This window comes from Chiloscyllium punctatum, chromosome 3, assembly GCF_047496795.1.
Source record: "Chiloscyllium punctatum isolate Juve2018m chromosome 3, sChiPun1.3, whole genome shotgun sequence".
NCBI classification, from domain to species: Eukaryota; Metazoa; Chordata; class Chondrichthyes; order Orectolobiformes; family Hemiscylliidae; genus Chiloscyllium; species Chiloscyllium punctatum.
The window spans coordinates 11239209-11255710 of record NC_092741.1 but is presented as its reverse complement, the minus strand read 5'-3'; the positions used below and the strand labels follow the sequence as shown (position 1 = coordinate 11255710).

Sequence of the window (16502 nt, the reverse complement as noted above, 5' to 3'; positions counted from 1 at the left end):
TGAGAAGCAGTAGTGTTGCCCTAATGTTGACTTTTTAAAAAGTTTTGGTATCAATATTTATGGTCATCTTCATTAGTTAAGATCCTCTGTACTTTCCTTTCTTGCTTTCAAGTAGTAAGTGTGACAGTAGCAAGTTTTAAGATTTTCTCACTGTTCAGGAAATGTTTTTCTTAACTGAACTTTTGCTAACCGTAAAGCCAGTGAGTCATTTGCAGTCAGTGTGAAAGATGTACATTTGCCAGTTTTGACTTTGCCTGCAGACTAACATTTCCCTTTCTTTTAGGTGTCGTCTTCTTCATGTTCCTATTGCCCTTCACGCTCATTCTGTTGCTTTTGATGTGTACAGAAGATGATGCCAGTATTCTGAATTTTCCACCCCCTGTGCCAGCCCTGCAGACATTGTGGAGCAGTATTGCACTGGGCATCTATGTCCTGTGGTTTTTATTTCAGGCTCTGCTGTACTTACTGCCCCTTGGAAAGGTAATCAAGTTATGATTTAGCATTTTTAGTATTGTGAGAAGTAGGCACCATTCTGGACTGCCAAAAAAACTTTGCATGCTTCTGTTATTCTTGTCTCTGGTGGAGGAATGAACCAGTTTAATGATGACCGTCAGTGTACTTGCTGAGCTTTATTTAAGTTTTAAATTAGACAAGTCAACTCTGATTAGTTGAGGCATTTCCGAGAAATAAACCAGAGGATGGTTATCGCCTATTTTGTTGAATTGAAATCTTTCTATCTCCTCAGATTTGTTTAGTATCTGGTGTCCACTGTGCTCCACAAATTCATAAACCTTTGAGAGGAGTAATTCTTCCTCATTGGCCTTTGAAATCTACCACCACGTAGCCTAAAACTATGACCTGTGAATAAATATAAATTTGAGCAAAACATCATTATATGTAGGGTTTTTAAGTTGGTTTGATTTTTATTTCAGTCAGGACAGTTTGTGGCCTTGGTTTGGTGTGTGTGTGTCAAAGTACAATAGGTAATGGTATTTTCATGATGAGTACAGGAGTTGGAAGGACATGTTGCGACTGTACAGGACATTGGTGAGGCCACTGTTGGAATATTGCGTGCAATTCTGGTCTCCTTCCTATCGGAAGGATGTTGTGAAACTTGAAAGGGTTCAGAAAAGATTTAGAAGGATGTTGCCAGGGTTGGAGGGTTTGAGCTATAGGGAGTGGCTGAACTGGCTGGAGCTGTTTTCTCTGGAGCATCGGAGGCTGAAGGGTGACCGTATAGAGGTTTACAAAATTATGAGGGGCATGGCTAGGGTAAATAGGCCAAGTCTTTTTCCTGGGGTCAGGGAGTCCAGAACTAGAGGGCATAGGTTTAGGGTGAGAGGGGAAAAATATAAAAGAGACCTAAGGGGCAACCTTTTCACGCAGAGGGTGGTACGGGTATGGAAATGAGCTGCCAGAGGAAGTGGTGGAGGCTGATACAATTGCAACATTTAAAAGGCATTTGGATAGGTATATGAATAGGAAGGGTTTGGAAGGATATGGGCCAGGTGTTGGCAGGTGGGACTAGGTTGGGTTGGGATATCTGATCGGCATGGACGAGTTGGACTGACAGGTCTGTTTCCATGCTGTACATCGCTATGACTCTATGACTTGTCCTTCTCCGTGTTGATAGTGAGTCTAGGTTATGTTTACACGGTAGAATTAATAACTTTTGCAGAATATTCTCATAATACTGCATTGTACTAGAGGTGGAAAGACATGAAAATGTAAGAGATAGCATCATGTCAATGGAACATGGAAGGTTGATGGGTGACCTTAGCGGTTTATAAAATCATGAGTGGTATTAATATAAAAATCACACAAAACCAGGTTATAGTCCAACAGGTTTATTATGGAAGCACTAGCTTTCGGAGCGCTCCTCCGTCATCAGGTGGTCGTGGAGTATAAGATGGTAAGACACAGAGTTTATAGCAAAAGTTTACCGTGTGATGTAACTGAAATTATATATTTTTTAAAAACCCAGATTGTTTGGTAAGTCTCTCATCTTTTAGAATGAACATGTTGGTTTCAGTTCTTCCATATATAAAATCGCAGAACTTTTTTAAAGTTACATTCTCAACTGAACTTTAACAATTGGTGTATTATCTGGATCGACATGAATGAATCGTGTGGAATGAATTTCCTTAGGTGGTGTTTGATGGGGTACAGTTACAACAATTAAAAGGCATTTAGATAAGTACAAATATTTGGAGGGATATGGGCCAAGTGCAGGTAGGTGGGGCTAGTTTAGTTTGGGATTCTGATTGGCATGGACTTGTTAGACCAAGGGTCTGTTTCCATGCTGTATGACTGTGACTCTGACTTTCTGTTCATAATGCTGTATTGTGTCAGTAGTACCTCCATTGTTCGTCTCATAAATTTTCATTTTTCCAACTCACCTTTGCGATGAGAGATACTCTTGAAGTAGTTTGATCACAGGTTACTCAAACAGAAATTTTCTTTAGCAACCCTGGTAACCAGTGAGCCTTCCTTCGGTTGTGGGTAAGGTGTTGGAAAAGGTTTTATAATTTATAGTTATAATTGAGAGGATTATAATTATCTAGAAAGGAATAAGTTGATTAGGAATAGTCAGCACGGTTTTGTGAAAGATAGATTGTGCCTCACAAACCTTATTGAGTTCTTTGAGAAGGTGACCAAACAGGTGGATGAGGGTAAAGTGGTTGATGTGGTGTACAGTGGAACCTCGATTATCCAACATTCGCTAATCTGGACAAGATCGCAAGGTCCCGATGCTTGGCTAAACTATGTTATCCGGCATTCGATTATCCAAAAAAGATACTCGCCACCCGAGGCATTGGGATAATCGAGGTTCCTCTATATGGATTTCGGGAAAGGTGCTTGATAAGGTTTGATAGACTATTGCACAAAATACGGAGGTATGGGATTGAAGGTGATTTAGCAGTTTGGATCAGAAATTGGCTGCTGGTTGATGGGAAATCTTCATCCTGGAGTTCAGTTACTAGTGGTGTACTACGAGGATCTGTATTCGGGCCAGTGCTGTTTGTCATTTTTATAAATGACCGGCATGAGGGCATAGAAGGATGGGTTAGTAAATTTGCGGATGACACTAAGGTTGGTGAAGTTGTGGATAGTGCTGAAGGAAATTGCAGGTTACAGAGGGACATCGATAAAGCTGCAGATCTGGGCTGAGAGGTGGCAAATAGAGTTTAATGTAGAAAAGTGTGAGGTGATTCACTTTGGAAGGAGCAACAGGAATGTAGAGTACTGGGCTAATGGTAAGATTCTTGGTAGCGTAGATGAACAGAGAAATCTCGGTGTCCATGTACCAGATCCCTGAAAGTTGCCACCCAGGTTGATAAGGTTGTTAAGAAGGCATACGGTATGTTGGCTTTTATTGGTAGAGGGATTGGGTTTTTGTGCCATGAGGTTATGTTGCAGCTGTACAAAACTCTAGTGTGGCGGCACTTAGAGTGTGGTACAGTTCTGGTCACCACATTATAGGAAGGATGTGGAAGCTTTGGAAAGGGTTCAGAGGAGATTTACTAGGATGTTGGCTGGTATGGAGGGAACGTCTTAAGAGGGAAGTCTGAGGGACTTGAGGCTGTTTTTGTTAGAGAGAAGAAGGTTGAGAGGTAACTTAATTGAGACATGTAGGATAATCAGAGGGTTACTTAGGGTGGACGGGGAGAGCCTTTTTTCTCAGATGGTGATGACTAGCACGAGGGGACATAGCTTTCAATTGAGGGGTGATAGATATAGGACAGATGTCAGAGGTAGTTTCTTTACTCATAATAGTAAGGGTGTGGAATGCACTGCCTGCAACAGTAGTAGACTCACCAACTTTAAGGGCATTTAAATCGTCATTGGATTAACATATGAAATGAAAATAGAATAGTGTAGGATAGATGGGCTTCAAATTGGTTCCACATGTTGGCGCAACATTGAGGGCCAAAGGGCCTGTACTGTGCTGTTATGTTCAATGATTTCAACAGAATGATGCTGGAAGTTGTGTATTTAAGACTTGGAACGAGGAAGGTAATTGATTCACTTGTATCATTTGACTATTTTTCTCTTCCTTACAGAATGCATAATGTTTGAAGGCTTGGCAAAAATACAAGCCAGTTTAGATTAATCTCTGAGGCTAAGCATTGATCCCCTCAGTCGACCATGGAAGCTGAAGGAAGGTGTTTTTGACTTGTCACTTCAGCCTTTGTTTCACATTGTGCTGAAGCAGGTGGATCATTCGAAGATTTTGTGGAGGTGGTTTATTTAGAGGTCTACATTGCAAGCACCTTATAGTCCTGCAGTTGTATTTCCAAATTGAAGTTCAAATCCAGCTCAGACTCACAGTTTTCAGTCTGCTGTTATGCCATTTTACAGACATTTGTGGTAGCCTTGTTCTAGTGGCATAAATCTCCAGTGGAAAATCACCCGAGGCTCTGAACTTAATCTCATTTGGACCAGAGAACATTTAGGCAATAAGGATAATTTGGAAAAGAAAATAGGACAAACCTAGCACCACTACTGTATCTGTGTAAAGGTAAATTTAACAGGATAGAGAAAGCTTCATACTTTATATCCAATAATATCCAATTAATATTTTATTAGATTTTATTAGATTGCTGGGACAATTGCTGGTGACAGTAGATGCCAAAAATGAAAGAGCATCCTATTTCCTCACCCTCACATTTTATTTAAGAGCCTAATAAATATGTATTTTTTCACTTGGAAAAAGTTGATGAAAAAATTGGCAGCCACTTCCAACAACAGGTTGTAGAAACTGCAATTTTGTTATGAGTTATGCCAAGTTGTTGCTGTGATTGGTCACTGTTCATGCTTTTATTATGGATGCATGTCCTTTTTTTTAACAGCTTGTTATGAAAGATTTTGCTCTCCCTTTCATTGCTTCAACTTTGATAGTTCTTGATAAACCAAGTAATTTTTCTAATGACTACTTCTGTTGCACACAGATTATTGAAGGAGTACCGCTAGCAAATGGAAAAAAGCTTGAATACAGGATCAATGGTATGTTTTTAACAGGAAAGTGAAAAGTTATTGAGAGAGGCAAGAATATGGAGTAATCGGATCAATCATGATCTTATTGAATTATAGAACAGACTGAAGGGATTGATTGGCTTATGCCTGCTCCTGATTTATGTTTGTATTCATAAAGAAGTGGGATTCAGCACAATAAGTGTACCATTTCTACAGGTCAAACATAACTACTTTCTCAATCCAGTTTATAATTTTTTTTTCAATACATATTATTTAAGTTTTTATTTCCCAACCATTTTTACTTGATAAAGTATGCAAACAGAATTCAGAATGTAATATAATGTAATTACTTATAATATCTGTTCCTAATATTCAATGGTTAAACTGTTGAAGGAGATTGCAGCATATTTTACTAGCTGCAATTTAGAAGATATTAAGGCATAATCACTAGCTCAAACTAGAAACTAAACAGTGGGAGAGAGGATTCTCATGGCAGAAAGTTTAGCAACATTAGAGAAAAGTGTGGCGCTAGAAGAGCACAGCAGGTCAGGCAGCATCCGAGCAGCAAGAGAGTCAACATTGTAGGCATAAGCCCTTCATCAGGAACGTGGAGGGGGCAAGGCAGCTGAGAGATAAATACAGGGGTGGGGCTGGAGGGAAGGTAGGTGGATGCAGGGGGGAGTAATTGGGGAGGGTAGAGCGTATAGATGGGAAAGAAGATAGACAGGTCAAGTGGGCGGTGCCAAGTTGGAGAGTTGGATCTACAATGAGGTGGGGGAAGGGGAAATTTGCAAACTAATGAAGTCGATGTTGGTGCCATGTGATTAAAAGGTCCCAAGGTGGAAGATGAAGCATTCTTCTTCCCGTTGTTGGATGGCTTGGATTTGGCAGTGGAGGAGGCCCAGGACTTGCGTGTCCTTGGAATGTGAGAAATAGTTGAAATGGTTGGCCACGGGTGCAAGTCCTGGGCTGCCACCACCGCCAAGTCCATGCCGCAGACTACTGGAGGAAGAATGCCTCCTCTTTTGCCTTGGGACCCTTCAACCAGATAGCATCAACATTGGCTTCACTAGTTTCTAAATCTCCCCGCTCCCCCCACCTCATTCCAGCTCCAACCTGTCCATCTTTCTTCCCACCCATCTGCTCCACCAAACTATCAGTACCCCCCAAACTGCATCCACCTATTGCCTTCCTAGCTGCCTTGCTTCCCCACCACCACCCCCCTCCCCCCACCAGCCCCACTCTCAGCGCCTTTCTCCCTCCACATTACTGATGAAAGGCTTATGTCCAAAGCAACAACTCTTCTCCTCGGATGATGCCTGACTTGCTGGGCTTTTCCAGCACCACATTTTTTAACTTGTGACTCTCTAGCAGTCGTCACTTTCTCCTAAATGTTAGAGAAAGCCAAACCAATAGTACAGAGTAGCAATATGAGAAATGATGACCTGAATGTGACAAAAAGGGACAGAACCTACTAAGAATGCATGGCTAATTAAGATATGATGGTGTAAAGACAAACTAAAAGCTCTTTATCTGAAATGCACAACTAGGGCACAGTGGCTCAGTGGTTAGCACTGCTGCCTCACAGCACCAGGGACCCGGGTTTGATTCGCGCCTCTGGCGACTGCCTGTGTGGAGTTTGCACATTCTCCCCGTGTCTGCGTGGGTTTCCTCTGGGTGCTCTGGTTTCCTCCCACAAAGATGTGGAATTAGGTGAATTAGTCAGGGGTAAATAATAGGGTAGGGGAATGGGTCTGGGTGGGTTAGTCTTCGGAGGGTCTGTGTAGACACATTGGGTCGAAGGGTCTATTTCCACACTGTAGGGAATCTAATCTAATCTATTTTAACAAGATGGATGAAATGGTAGCACAGTTAGAAATAAATGAATATGATGTGAAGGACAGCGTAGAGATATGGTTGCAAGTGAGACTGGGATCTGAATATTGTGTGGTATTTGACTTTTTAGAAGAAGATCGCTGTAGGAGGATTTCATAGAGTCATGAGTAGTACCTGTATTTGTATCATGTTTCTTATGTGATGAAGAGGCAAATCTTGACAGTGACTCTGCCACATGCTGCATATTGTGTACTCTTGCTATGTTTTTGGCTTTGGCTTCCATTGCCAAGCCAGTGGTCAGAGTGGTGATCTATATCATTGTACTGGAGGCATTACCATCTTCCCTTCTCATCAGAGATTCCTGGTGCGATAATCCATGATTGCGGATTCTGTCACATTTTATAAGCAACCTTTAGGTTGACCTTCGGATGTCCTATTGATATTAGCTGCTGTCTATCTCACCATGCAGAAAATCTGGCCAAGTATGTAAGTAGACTCCTTCCATATTTACAGGAAGGCAAAATTCAACAGCCTGGAGAAGACTATGTCTGAGTGACGGATAGGAAAGAGCACTATCTCATTCCTCCCTTTTTATGAAACTGTTCATCCATCAAACTGTAAAAGACATTGCATGTTGTTCTGGAAAAAGCAAATGAAACTCATGAACTTTGCAGGACAGCCCCTTTTCCTGAAGATGTTGAAGAGTCCCCCTTTCTTGATATAACCTCACTGTATTCAGCATTGCGAAAGTAAGGTAGAGGTATATGCTGTTCTCTGTACTTCCACTCCGTAATTGAGCTACAAGAGTAATTCTTCATAGATTCTTCTGGCATAAAAGTCACACTGAACTTCAACCTACAATTAGACAGAATTATACCCCTACTAAAGACTTTGCCTCTGATATTAAGGAGTGAGAGATCCCTGTCTGCAGCCTCCTCTGTCACTTTTTTGTTTCTGTAAACTGATGTCTTGCTAGACTTTTCTGTGATGGCATCTTGTAATCTGAACTTAACTTCTTCCTGTCTTGATTGAGATAGTCAAAAGAACACACATTATTTGAGCTCAAGAAATCCTTGGACCATTTAGCAAAACATAAAGTATCTGCATAAGATGGAATTCCAGCTGAACTACTCAATCAACTATTGCCACACTTGTGATTATCTCTGTTCTTGTCTGAAAAGTATGTCCATTCCACAGAAGGTAAATGATAACAAGGATCAGGTATTTTAAATATTAAAGTGGCTAAGCATAATTATAAATGGAATAATAGGTTGTAAGAAAGGAATTGCAATATTTGGGGTAATTTTAATCATTTAGATTGGGTTGCGTCAAATTAGCAAAGATATCCTGGCAAATACCTTCAAAGTGTATTCATGATGACAGTTTCTTAGAACAGTGTGTTCTGAAACCAGAGAACAGGGCATTTTTTTGACCTGGTAATAAATGATAATATAGTATTAGTTAGTGACTTCAAGTAAAGGTAAGAGTGATCAGTCAACAATGCTAACTTCCCTTAAATGAATAAATAAAATAGAATTTTACTTTCAATTTGAGGGGGAGAAGTGTGAGTCTTCAATAAACACAGTTACTAGAGCCTGAAGGCAGTTGGATGACGAGGACTGCGAAAATAGTTTAAAAGGTAAAATGGACAAGATAGACCAGCCTGGCACAGATTTAGGAAAATATTTTATAGTAATTAACAAAGAACTATTCCTTCAAAAAATAAGTAAGAATTCAGCAATTGTGACAACTAAGAAGGGTAACAATGGTGTCAAATTGGAAAGGTTGAAATGTTGCAAAGATTATTGGTAGCCCAGGGCATTACAAAAGCCTAAAAAACAGCAAAGGATGATTAAAAACTGATTAAGAGGGAGACGTTTGTGTGTGTGTGAGAAAACTGGTAGTAAACGCAAAACAGACAGTAGCAGCTTTTACAAGTAATTAAACAGAAATGTACATAAAATGTGCCTTCGGTCCATTGGAGAGTGAGACTAGGGAATTACTGATGGGGAAACAAGGAAGTGAGAAAGACTTTGAATAAGTATTTTGTATCTGTTTTTGCAATAGAAGGTGCAAAGAGCATCCTAATAGTAGTACAAAAGCAGGGAACAAAAGGAAAGGAAAACCAATCATTATCATCACAGAAAATGAACCAGGAAAACCATTGGGACGAAAGGCTGACAAACTCCCCCAGACATGAAGGCCTGCATCAAATTATCTCAAAAGAATCTGTTTCCATGCTTATATGGCTCTATAACTAAGTGGCTGCAGAAATAGTGGAGGTATAAATTTTAAAATTCCTTAGTTTCTCAAAAGATCCAAGCAGATTAGAAAAGCACAAATGTAACAATACTGTTGATTTTAGGGGTTTGTGATCACATTTACCTAATGTAGGCCATTCTGGATTAGTGGTGCTGGAAGAGCACAGCAGTTCATTGACAGTTTGTAAATAATTTTATGATACTTCGATAAGTTTAATTCAAAGTAGGTTACATAAAATACTTTCTTTATTTAATTAAGAATATATATAACCATGACAATTGAGGCTGATTCACTGATATCAGGACAAACGGCGTAGAAGGTTTTAATCTTGTTAGCATCTTATGCTTTTTTGAAATCCAAATGTGCCACATCTATTGAATATTGGGGTCCCTTAAAAACTGGATTTTCCTAGTATTCACTGTGTATCACAAGATTTAATTGCATCCTGCTGTCTAGCCAAGATGTAGGGAACTCTTCCTTTTGGCCTTCCTATTCTTCTCCTAGTCCATCTTCCATCTGCCTGGTGAAGACTACTTTGGGAGGTTTCCAAAATGAGGTTTGCTTGATGAAATCCCCAAAAACAGAACAACCCCCTGCCCTACCATATATTGTGTCATATTTCTAAGGGAGGTTATTTTCTGTCAATCAATTGTCTGAATCCTTTCGGACAATGACCATGGGACAACTATCCGTGACATTGGATAGATTGTTGTCTCCTTGCCCACCTTCATCTGAGGGTTAGTTTTCATTCCTTCTAAGAACAAAGCCTTCTAACTTTTGAAAACCATACACTGATTGTAGGGTGTATTTGGTGCCTGATAAGTGATGCTAGTTCACTGGGCATTGTGATCTGTGTTTTTCCTAATTCTTTCCTTTGTTTTCATATGTTGGAATTTTGGAAAGTATAATTACTGGTGTAATAGTAAAAGCTTTTAAATTAAATCTTGTGATACACAGTGAATACTGGAAAATTCAGTTTTTAAGGGACCCCAATATTCAACAGATGTGGCATATTTGGATTTCAAAAAAGCATAAGGTGCTACATAAAATATTGTACAAGATGAGATTTCATGATGTTGGGGTGATTTTGAGTATGAATTGATTAGCTAACAATAGAGTTGGGGTTTTCAGGTTGGCGAATTGTAACAGTGCACTGATTCAAGGATCAGTGGTGAGAGCTCAACTGCTCATGAAAGGCATTTATGACTTGAATGAAAAGACTGATGATCTTGTAGCCACATTTTCTGCTGTTATAAAGGTGAGTGAACAAGGAGTATACTAGGAGTTTGTAAACAAATATGCACTGGTTAAGTAAGTAGATAGCAATTGGAAGATGCAGTATAATGCAGGAAAATATATAGTTGTCCATTTTGGCCGGAAAAATAGGAAAGCAGAACCTGCTTTAAGTAGAATCACAGCACAAAAAGAAAGACTGCTGTCTCATGGCCAATTCATCCAGTGCATTTTGCTACCCTGTTCCATAACTCTGTCCGTTCTTCCTTTTCAAATAATGATCCAGTATCCTTATGAATGCCTTGATTAAATTTTACACAACACCAGGTTATAGTCCAACAGGTTTAATTGGAAGCACTAGCTTTCGGAGCTCTGCTCCTTCATCACGTGGTTGATGAGGGAGTGGAGCTCTGAAAGCTAGTGCTTCCAATTAAACCTGTTAGACTATAACCTGGTGTTGTGTGATTTTTAACTTTGTACATCCCAGTCCAACACGGCATCTCCAAACCTTGATTAAATTTGTCTTCATACTTTGAAGCATACTGTAAAGCAATTCTGGAACTCCTCCCTCTTGACATTGAGTAAAAGAGCTGAGGCCGCTGACATTTTAGCATCACTGATGTTTGTATTTTTCCCTATGGTGACTTGCATTTGTAACTTAGAATTGATTTGAATTAGCTTTATTGTGACATGTACCCAAATGAATACAGTGAAATGTTTACAGTTGCTGAGTGAGGTGCAGATACTTAAGATCAAATTTTAGGAAACAAAAAAATGTTGTGAAACTTGAAAGGGTTCAGAAAAGATTTACAAAGATGTGGCCAAATTTGGAGGGTTTGAGCTATAGGGAGAGGCTGAATAGGCAGGAGCTGTTTTCCCTGGAGGGTGACCTTAGACATTTATAAAATCATGGGCATGGATAGGGTAAATTGACAAGGTCATTTCCTGGGGTGACAGACGTCCAGAACTAGAGGGCATAGGTTTGGGGTGAGAGTGGAAAGATTTGAAAGGAACCTAAGGGGCAACCTTTTCACGCAGAGGGTGATGAATGAGCTGCCAGAGGAAGTGGTGGCGGCTGGTAAAATTACAGCATTTTAAAAGGCATCTGGATGGGTACGTGAATAGGAAGAATCCAGAGGGATGTGGGATTAGATTTATGTAGGATATCTGGTTGGCATGGACAAGTTGAACCAAAGGGTCTGTTTCCATGCTGTACAGCTCTGTAAATAGTCCAGCAATTTAAGTCCTAGAAATAAATATTAAAAATAAAGAAGTAAGAAGTTCAGAATATCATACTTTCCGACCTAGTTGTTGCCGGCACCTAGCCTCAAGGAGGATGTCCACCACCTTGCCGCCGCCTGTACCAGACCCACCAACTTTAGATTAGATTAGATTTCCTACAGTGTGGAAACAGGCCCTTCGGTCCAACAAGTCAATGCTGACCCTCCAAAGAATATCCTACCCAGACTCATTTCCCTGCATATCCCCCTGACTAATGCACCTAACACTGGCAATTTACCTGACCTGCACATCTTTTGGAATGTGGGAGGAAACTCACACAGACGTGAGGAGAATGTGAAAGCTCCACACAGACAGTTGGCCAAGGCGGGAATTGAACCTGGGTTCCTGACGCTGTGAGGCAGCAGTGCTAACCACTGAGCCACTGTGCTGCCCTTTAGGCACCATTGCTGCTGGGCCCACTTTGCTGAAGCTGTTGAACCCAGAGTCTCTGCCTCTGCGGCCAGACCAGGCCAAGCCGTCGCTGGGTCACATGATTTGCTTGAGCTGCAGGTGTCACCTTACTGGTGCTGCCATCTTAGAGAGTCTGCTGACGTTGGTGGCACTGTCTCTGATTGCTGGAAGAATTTGCTGTTACTGGCCTTGGACCCTGGGAGAATGACCTTGATGCTGTAGGCCAAATATTTTAAGAGAATGCACAAGCTGCCGCCATGTCCTATTGCTGGAAGAATGTCCTTCCTGCTGCTTCCTATCACTGGAGAAGCCACTTATGCCACTCCACATGTGCTGCCCTGCCGGTGCTGCCAACCAAACTGCCACAGAAAGAAGGGAAAAAAATCAAAAGGAAAAGCAAAAGAAAAAAAGAGGCAAAAGTGAAACAAAGAAGGAAAGCAGATGGGAGTGGATGACCCCTGGGGAAGAGTCCACATGCAGCCCTGTTCCTCTATCACTATCTTGCACTGGAAGCATCATCTAGTTCATATTTCTGCTCAATAACAGTAGGTCATTTCCTTGAGAAATACTTTCAAGCAGTGCACTGCTAGCTGATTATATTGATCAAAGTTCTGTTCAAAATTCCTCCTTTCTGTCGTGTGCAAGTTCAGTGTACCATTGAACTTGTAAAGTTTGTTGCCAAGTGTGGGGTCCAATGTCATATGCAGTAGGTCTGGAACTTCTGCTTGATCAACACGTCACAAATGTTAATGTTGAAATTTGAAGAAGGAACAAGGCAGTTCATTGGCAAAATAGAGAAAGAACAGCAATGTGTATTGAAAATAGAGTTTTATGGAGAAAACTGAAGAAAATAATGCAGAAAATTGACAGTTTTTCTGTTCCGAATGATTAATGTTTCAGTTGTCTCTCTTTATCACGACTCATTGAGGTAGTGCTTCTTCAGTGAATGAGATCCAATTTTAATATGGTATGGCGTAACTTTAAAAATTGTAAACTGTGTTAGTATGAGAGAAAATATATTTTTTACTTTTTTTTTGTAGTGTTCAATTCTGAAAATACTGATTATTGCCGCCTTTTTTTCTTTTCAGCATTCTATGCATTTGTGCTGTGTGCTGCTGCATTAGGTGCTGCCCTGTACAATGAGGTGAACCTGAGTTACATTTACAGCAACCTGTTGCAGCTTGCAATCTCTGCAATGGTGTTTTCAGTTGTCCTGAGTATTTACCTGTATGTGCGCTCCTGGCGTGTTCCTGCAGATGAGATAGCAGAAGGAGGAAATTCTGGTAAGTGTCTATTAATAAAGTGAATAAAGGTTATGTATAGCAATTCTAATTGTATTTCATTGCCCTTTCATTCTTTTTATTTTCAGATACTTTACCAGCTACCTTTTTAAGTGACACAAAAGCAAAGTACTATTAATGCTATAAATAATTATCTTGCATGGTTTGTGGAGTGACTGAGATTTGATAATGGATCGTCAAGCTGAAATGTTAATTGTGTCTCCACATATGTTGACAGACCTTGTGATTTTCTAGCATTTTCAGTTTTTTGTAATGTTAATTACCATTTATTAGCCACTTATAGCAAGCCATTCAATGTTCTCATGACTTTGCATAGAAATTGTTTTATTTTACTTATAAATGGCCTAGCTGTAGTTTTATGGTCCTGCTGTCTTCTGGGTTCTCCAATGGATTTCCATTTTACCTCATTGCAGTCTTGAACAGAAGTCTAGCTGCAGGCAATTCAGCCCCTTCAGACTGCTCCGCCATGCTACAAGGGAAAGGAAACAGTAAGGCGAAGGAGACACTGTTAGGAGTGGTGTGTAGACCCGCAAACTTGAAATTTGAAGAAGGAACAAGGCAGTTCATTGGCAAAATAGAGAAAGAACAGCAATGTGTATTGAAAATAGAGTTTTATGGAGAAAACTGAAGAAAATAATGCAGCAAATTGACAGTTTTTCTGTTCCGAATGATTAATGTTTCACACTGCAAGAAATTATAAATTGACAAATAATGAGTGTATGTAAAAGAATAGTGCAATAAGCATGGGTGACTTAATATTGATTTGGCCAATTAAGTTGGAAAGAGTAACTGCAACAACAAATTCATAAAGACCATTAGGTTTGGCTTCCTAGAATAATATATTATGGAGCCAACAAGTGAGCAGGCCAGCCTTGGTCAAGTAATGGGTAATGAGGCAGGTTTAATAAATAACTTTTTTTAAAAAAACCTCTAGAATATACTGAGCAATACATGGTAGAATTTAACATTCAGTTTGAATGTGAGAAACTTGGGTCGGAAACACCCGTGTTTAACGAAAAGGAATTACAATGAAATGGGGACAGAATTAGCTAAGAAAAACAGAAGTTGCTGGAAAAGCTCAGCAAGTCTGGCAGTAACTCTGAAGAGAAATCAGAGTGAACATTTTGGGTCCAGTGACTGTTCTTCAGAACTGTTCTCGGGAAGGGTCACCGGACCCAAAATGTTAACTCTGATTTCACAGATGCTGCCAGACCTGTTGAGCTTTTCCAGCAACTTCTGTTTTTGTTTCTGATTGACAGCATCTGCAGTTCTTTCGGTTTTTATATAGAATTAGCTAAAGTGGACTGGGCAGGTAGATTAGCAGGAAGGACAGTAAACCAGTAGTGGTAGACATTTAAGGAGGTAATTCATAATGTTAAGCAAAAATATATCCCATTTAAGGAGGAAAGATCCTAAGAAAGAGAAAAAACAACTGTGGCTAACCAAGGAAGTTTAAGGAGAGCATTAAGCTGAAATAAAAAATATACAAGTAAACAAAAGTGCCCTAAAGACTGGGATAGCTTCAGAATCTAGCAAAGGAAGACTTAAAAAGATGAAAAGATAGCAAAAGTAAGCAAATTAGTAAAGAATATAAAAACTGATGTATAAAAAGGAAGAGGAAAATGAAAATGAACATGGGTTCCTTAGAAAATGAACCTGGGGAGATAGTCATGACCGAGGACCTAAAAAGATATTTTGCATCAGTCTTTACAGTGGAATATACCTCTAATGTCCCATTAATATACCTCTAATGTCCCATTGGGGATTGAATAAAGTCTCAGCATGAGAGAAGTAGTATTAGACAAACTAATGAGGCCAAAGGCAGATTAATTGCCTGGCACTGATGGCTTTCATCCTAGGATCCTAAAAGATGCAGCTACAGGGATGGTGAATGCATTGCTTGTAATTTTCTAGAGGTCCTTTAGAGGTATTCTGAAGAAATACTGGAGGATTGGAAGACTGTCAATGTGTCACCCCAAAACAACAAGGGACAGAGTCAAAGAGCTGTTAACTTAGGTCGATTAGCATAACGTCAATCGTTTGGAATCAGTTATTTGAGGAATTGATAGAACATTTGGAAAGCCATAATCTAATTGAGTAGAGTTAGCATGGCTTCATGAAAGGGAAATTGTCTGACTTAATTTGAGAGTTTTTAAGGGAAATCCTATCCAGAATGGATAGTGGGGAACCGGTAGAAGTGTCGTATTTTGATTTTGCAGAAGGTATTCGACAAGGTTCCTAAACTTGATTGAGATTTTTTTAAGAAGTGGCAGAAGATAGACAAAGGCATAATGACAGACATTGCCTATATGGATTTCAGTAAGGCGCTTGACAAGGTACATGGTAAATTGGTTAGCAAGGTGAGATCATGTGGAAACCAGGGGAAGCTAGCCAATTGGTTACAAATTTCGCTTGAAGGTGGTAAAGGGTTATTTTTTTAGGCTGGAGGCCTATGACCAGTGGTGTGCCATAAGGATCAGTACTGAGTCCACTATTTTTCTTCATTTATATAAATGATTTAGATGTGAATAGAGGAAGTATGTTTAGTAAGTTTATAGATGATACCAAAATTGGTGGTGTAATGGACAGTAAAGAAGGTTATCGGAGTACAGTGGGATCTTGATCAGATGTCGAGTGTGTGTTACTGGGAAAGCGCAGCAGTTCAGGCAGCACCCGAGGAGCAGGAGAATTTATGTTTGGGCTTGTGCCCGAAACATCGATTCTCCTGCTCCTCAGATGCTGCCTGAACTGTTGTGCTTTCCCAACAATTCACTTTCTCAACTCAGATCTCCAGCATCTGCAATCCTCACTTTCTCCTGATCTTGATCAGATGGGCCAGTCAGCTGAGTGGCAGGTGGAGTTTAATTTAGATAAATGTGAGGTTTTGCATTTTGTAAGCAGTGGGAGTCCCTTTCCCTGTGCAACTCCCAGGTCATTTCCTCTGCCCTGAAGCTCTTTCCTCATTTCCCCTTCCCCCACCTCACCCCAGTTCCAAACTTCCAGCTCAGCACTGTCCCCATGACTTGTCCTACCTGCCTATCTTCTTTTCCACCTATCCACTCCACCGTCCTCCCTGACCTATCACCTTCATCCCCTCCCCCACTCACCTATTGTACTCTATGCTACTTTCTCCTCGTTCCCACCCTCCTCTCATTTATCTCTCCACCCTTCAGGCACTCTGCCTGTATTCCTGATGAAGGG

At 40.3% G+C, this 16502-nt stretch overlaps 1 protein-coding gene across 1 annotated transcript in view; it reads left to right on the top strand.

Annotated features, from left to right (window-relative positions):
- lbr (lamin B receptor) overlaps positions 1–16502 on the top strand; it is a 95592-nt gene that overhangs the window by 42852 nt on the left and 36238 nt on the right. Inside the window, exons 6-8 of the mRNA XM_072550502.1 lie at positions 284–480; positions 4953–5007; positions 13089–13283. Of these exons, the coding sequence (XP_072406603.1) occupies positions 284–480; positions 4953–5007; positions 13089–13283 (447 nt within the window). The remainder of the gene's footprint in view (positions 1–283; positions 481–4952; positions 5008–13088; positions 13284–16502) is intronic.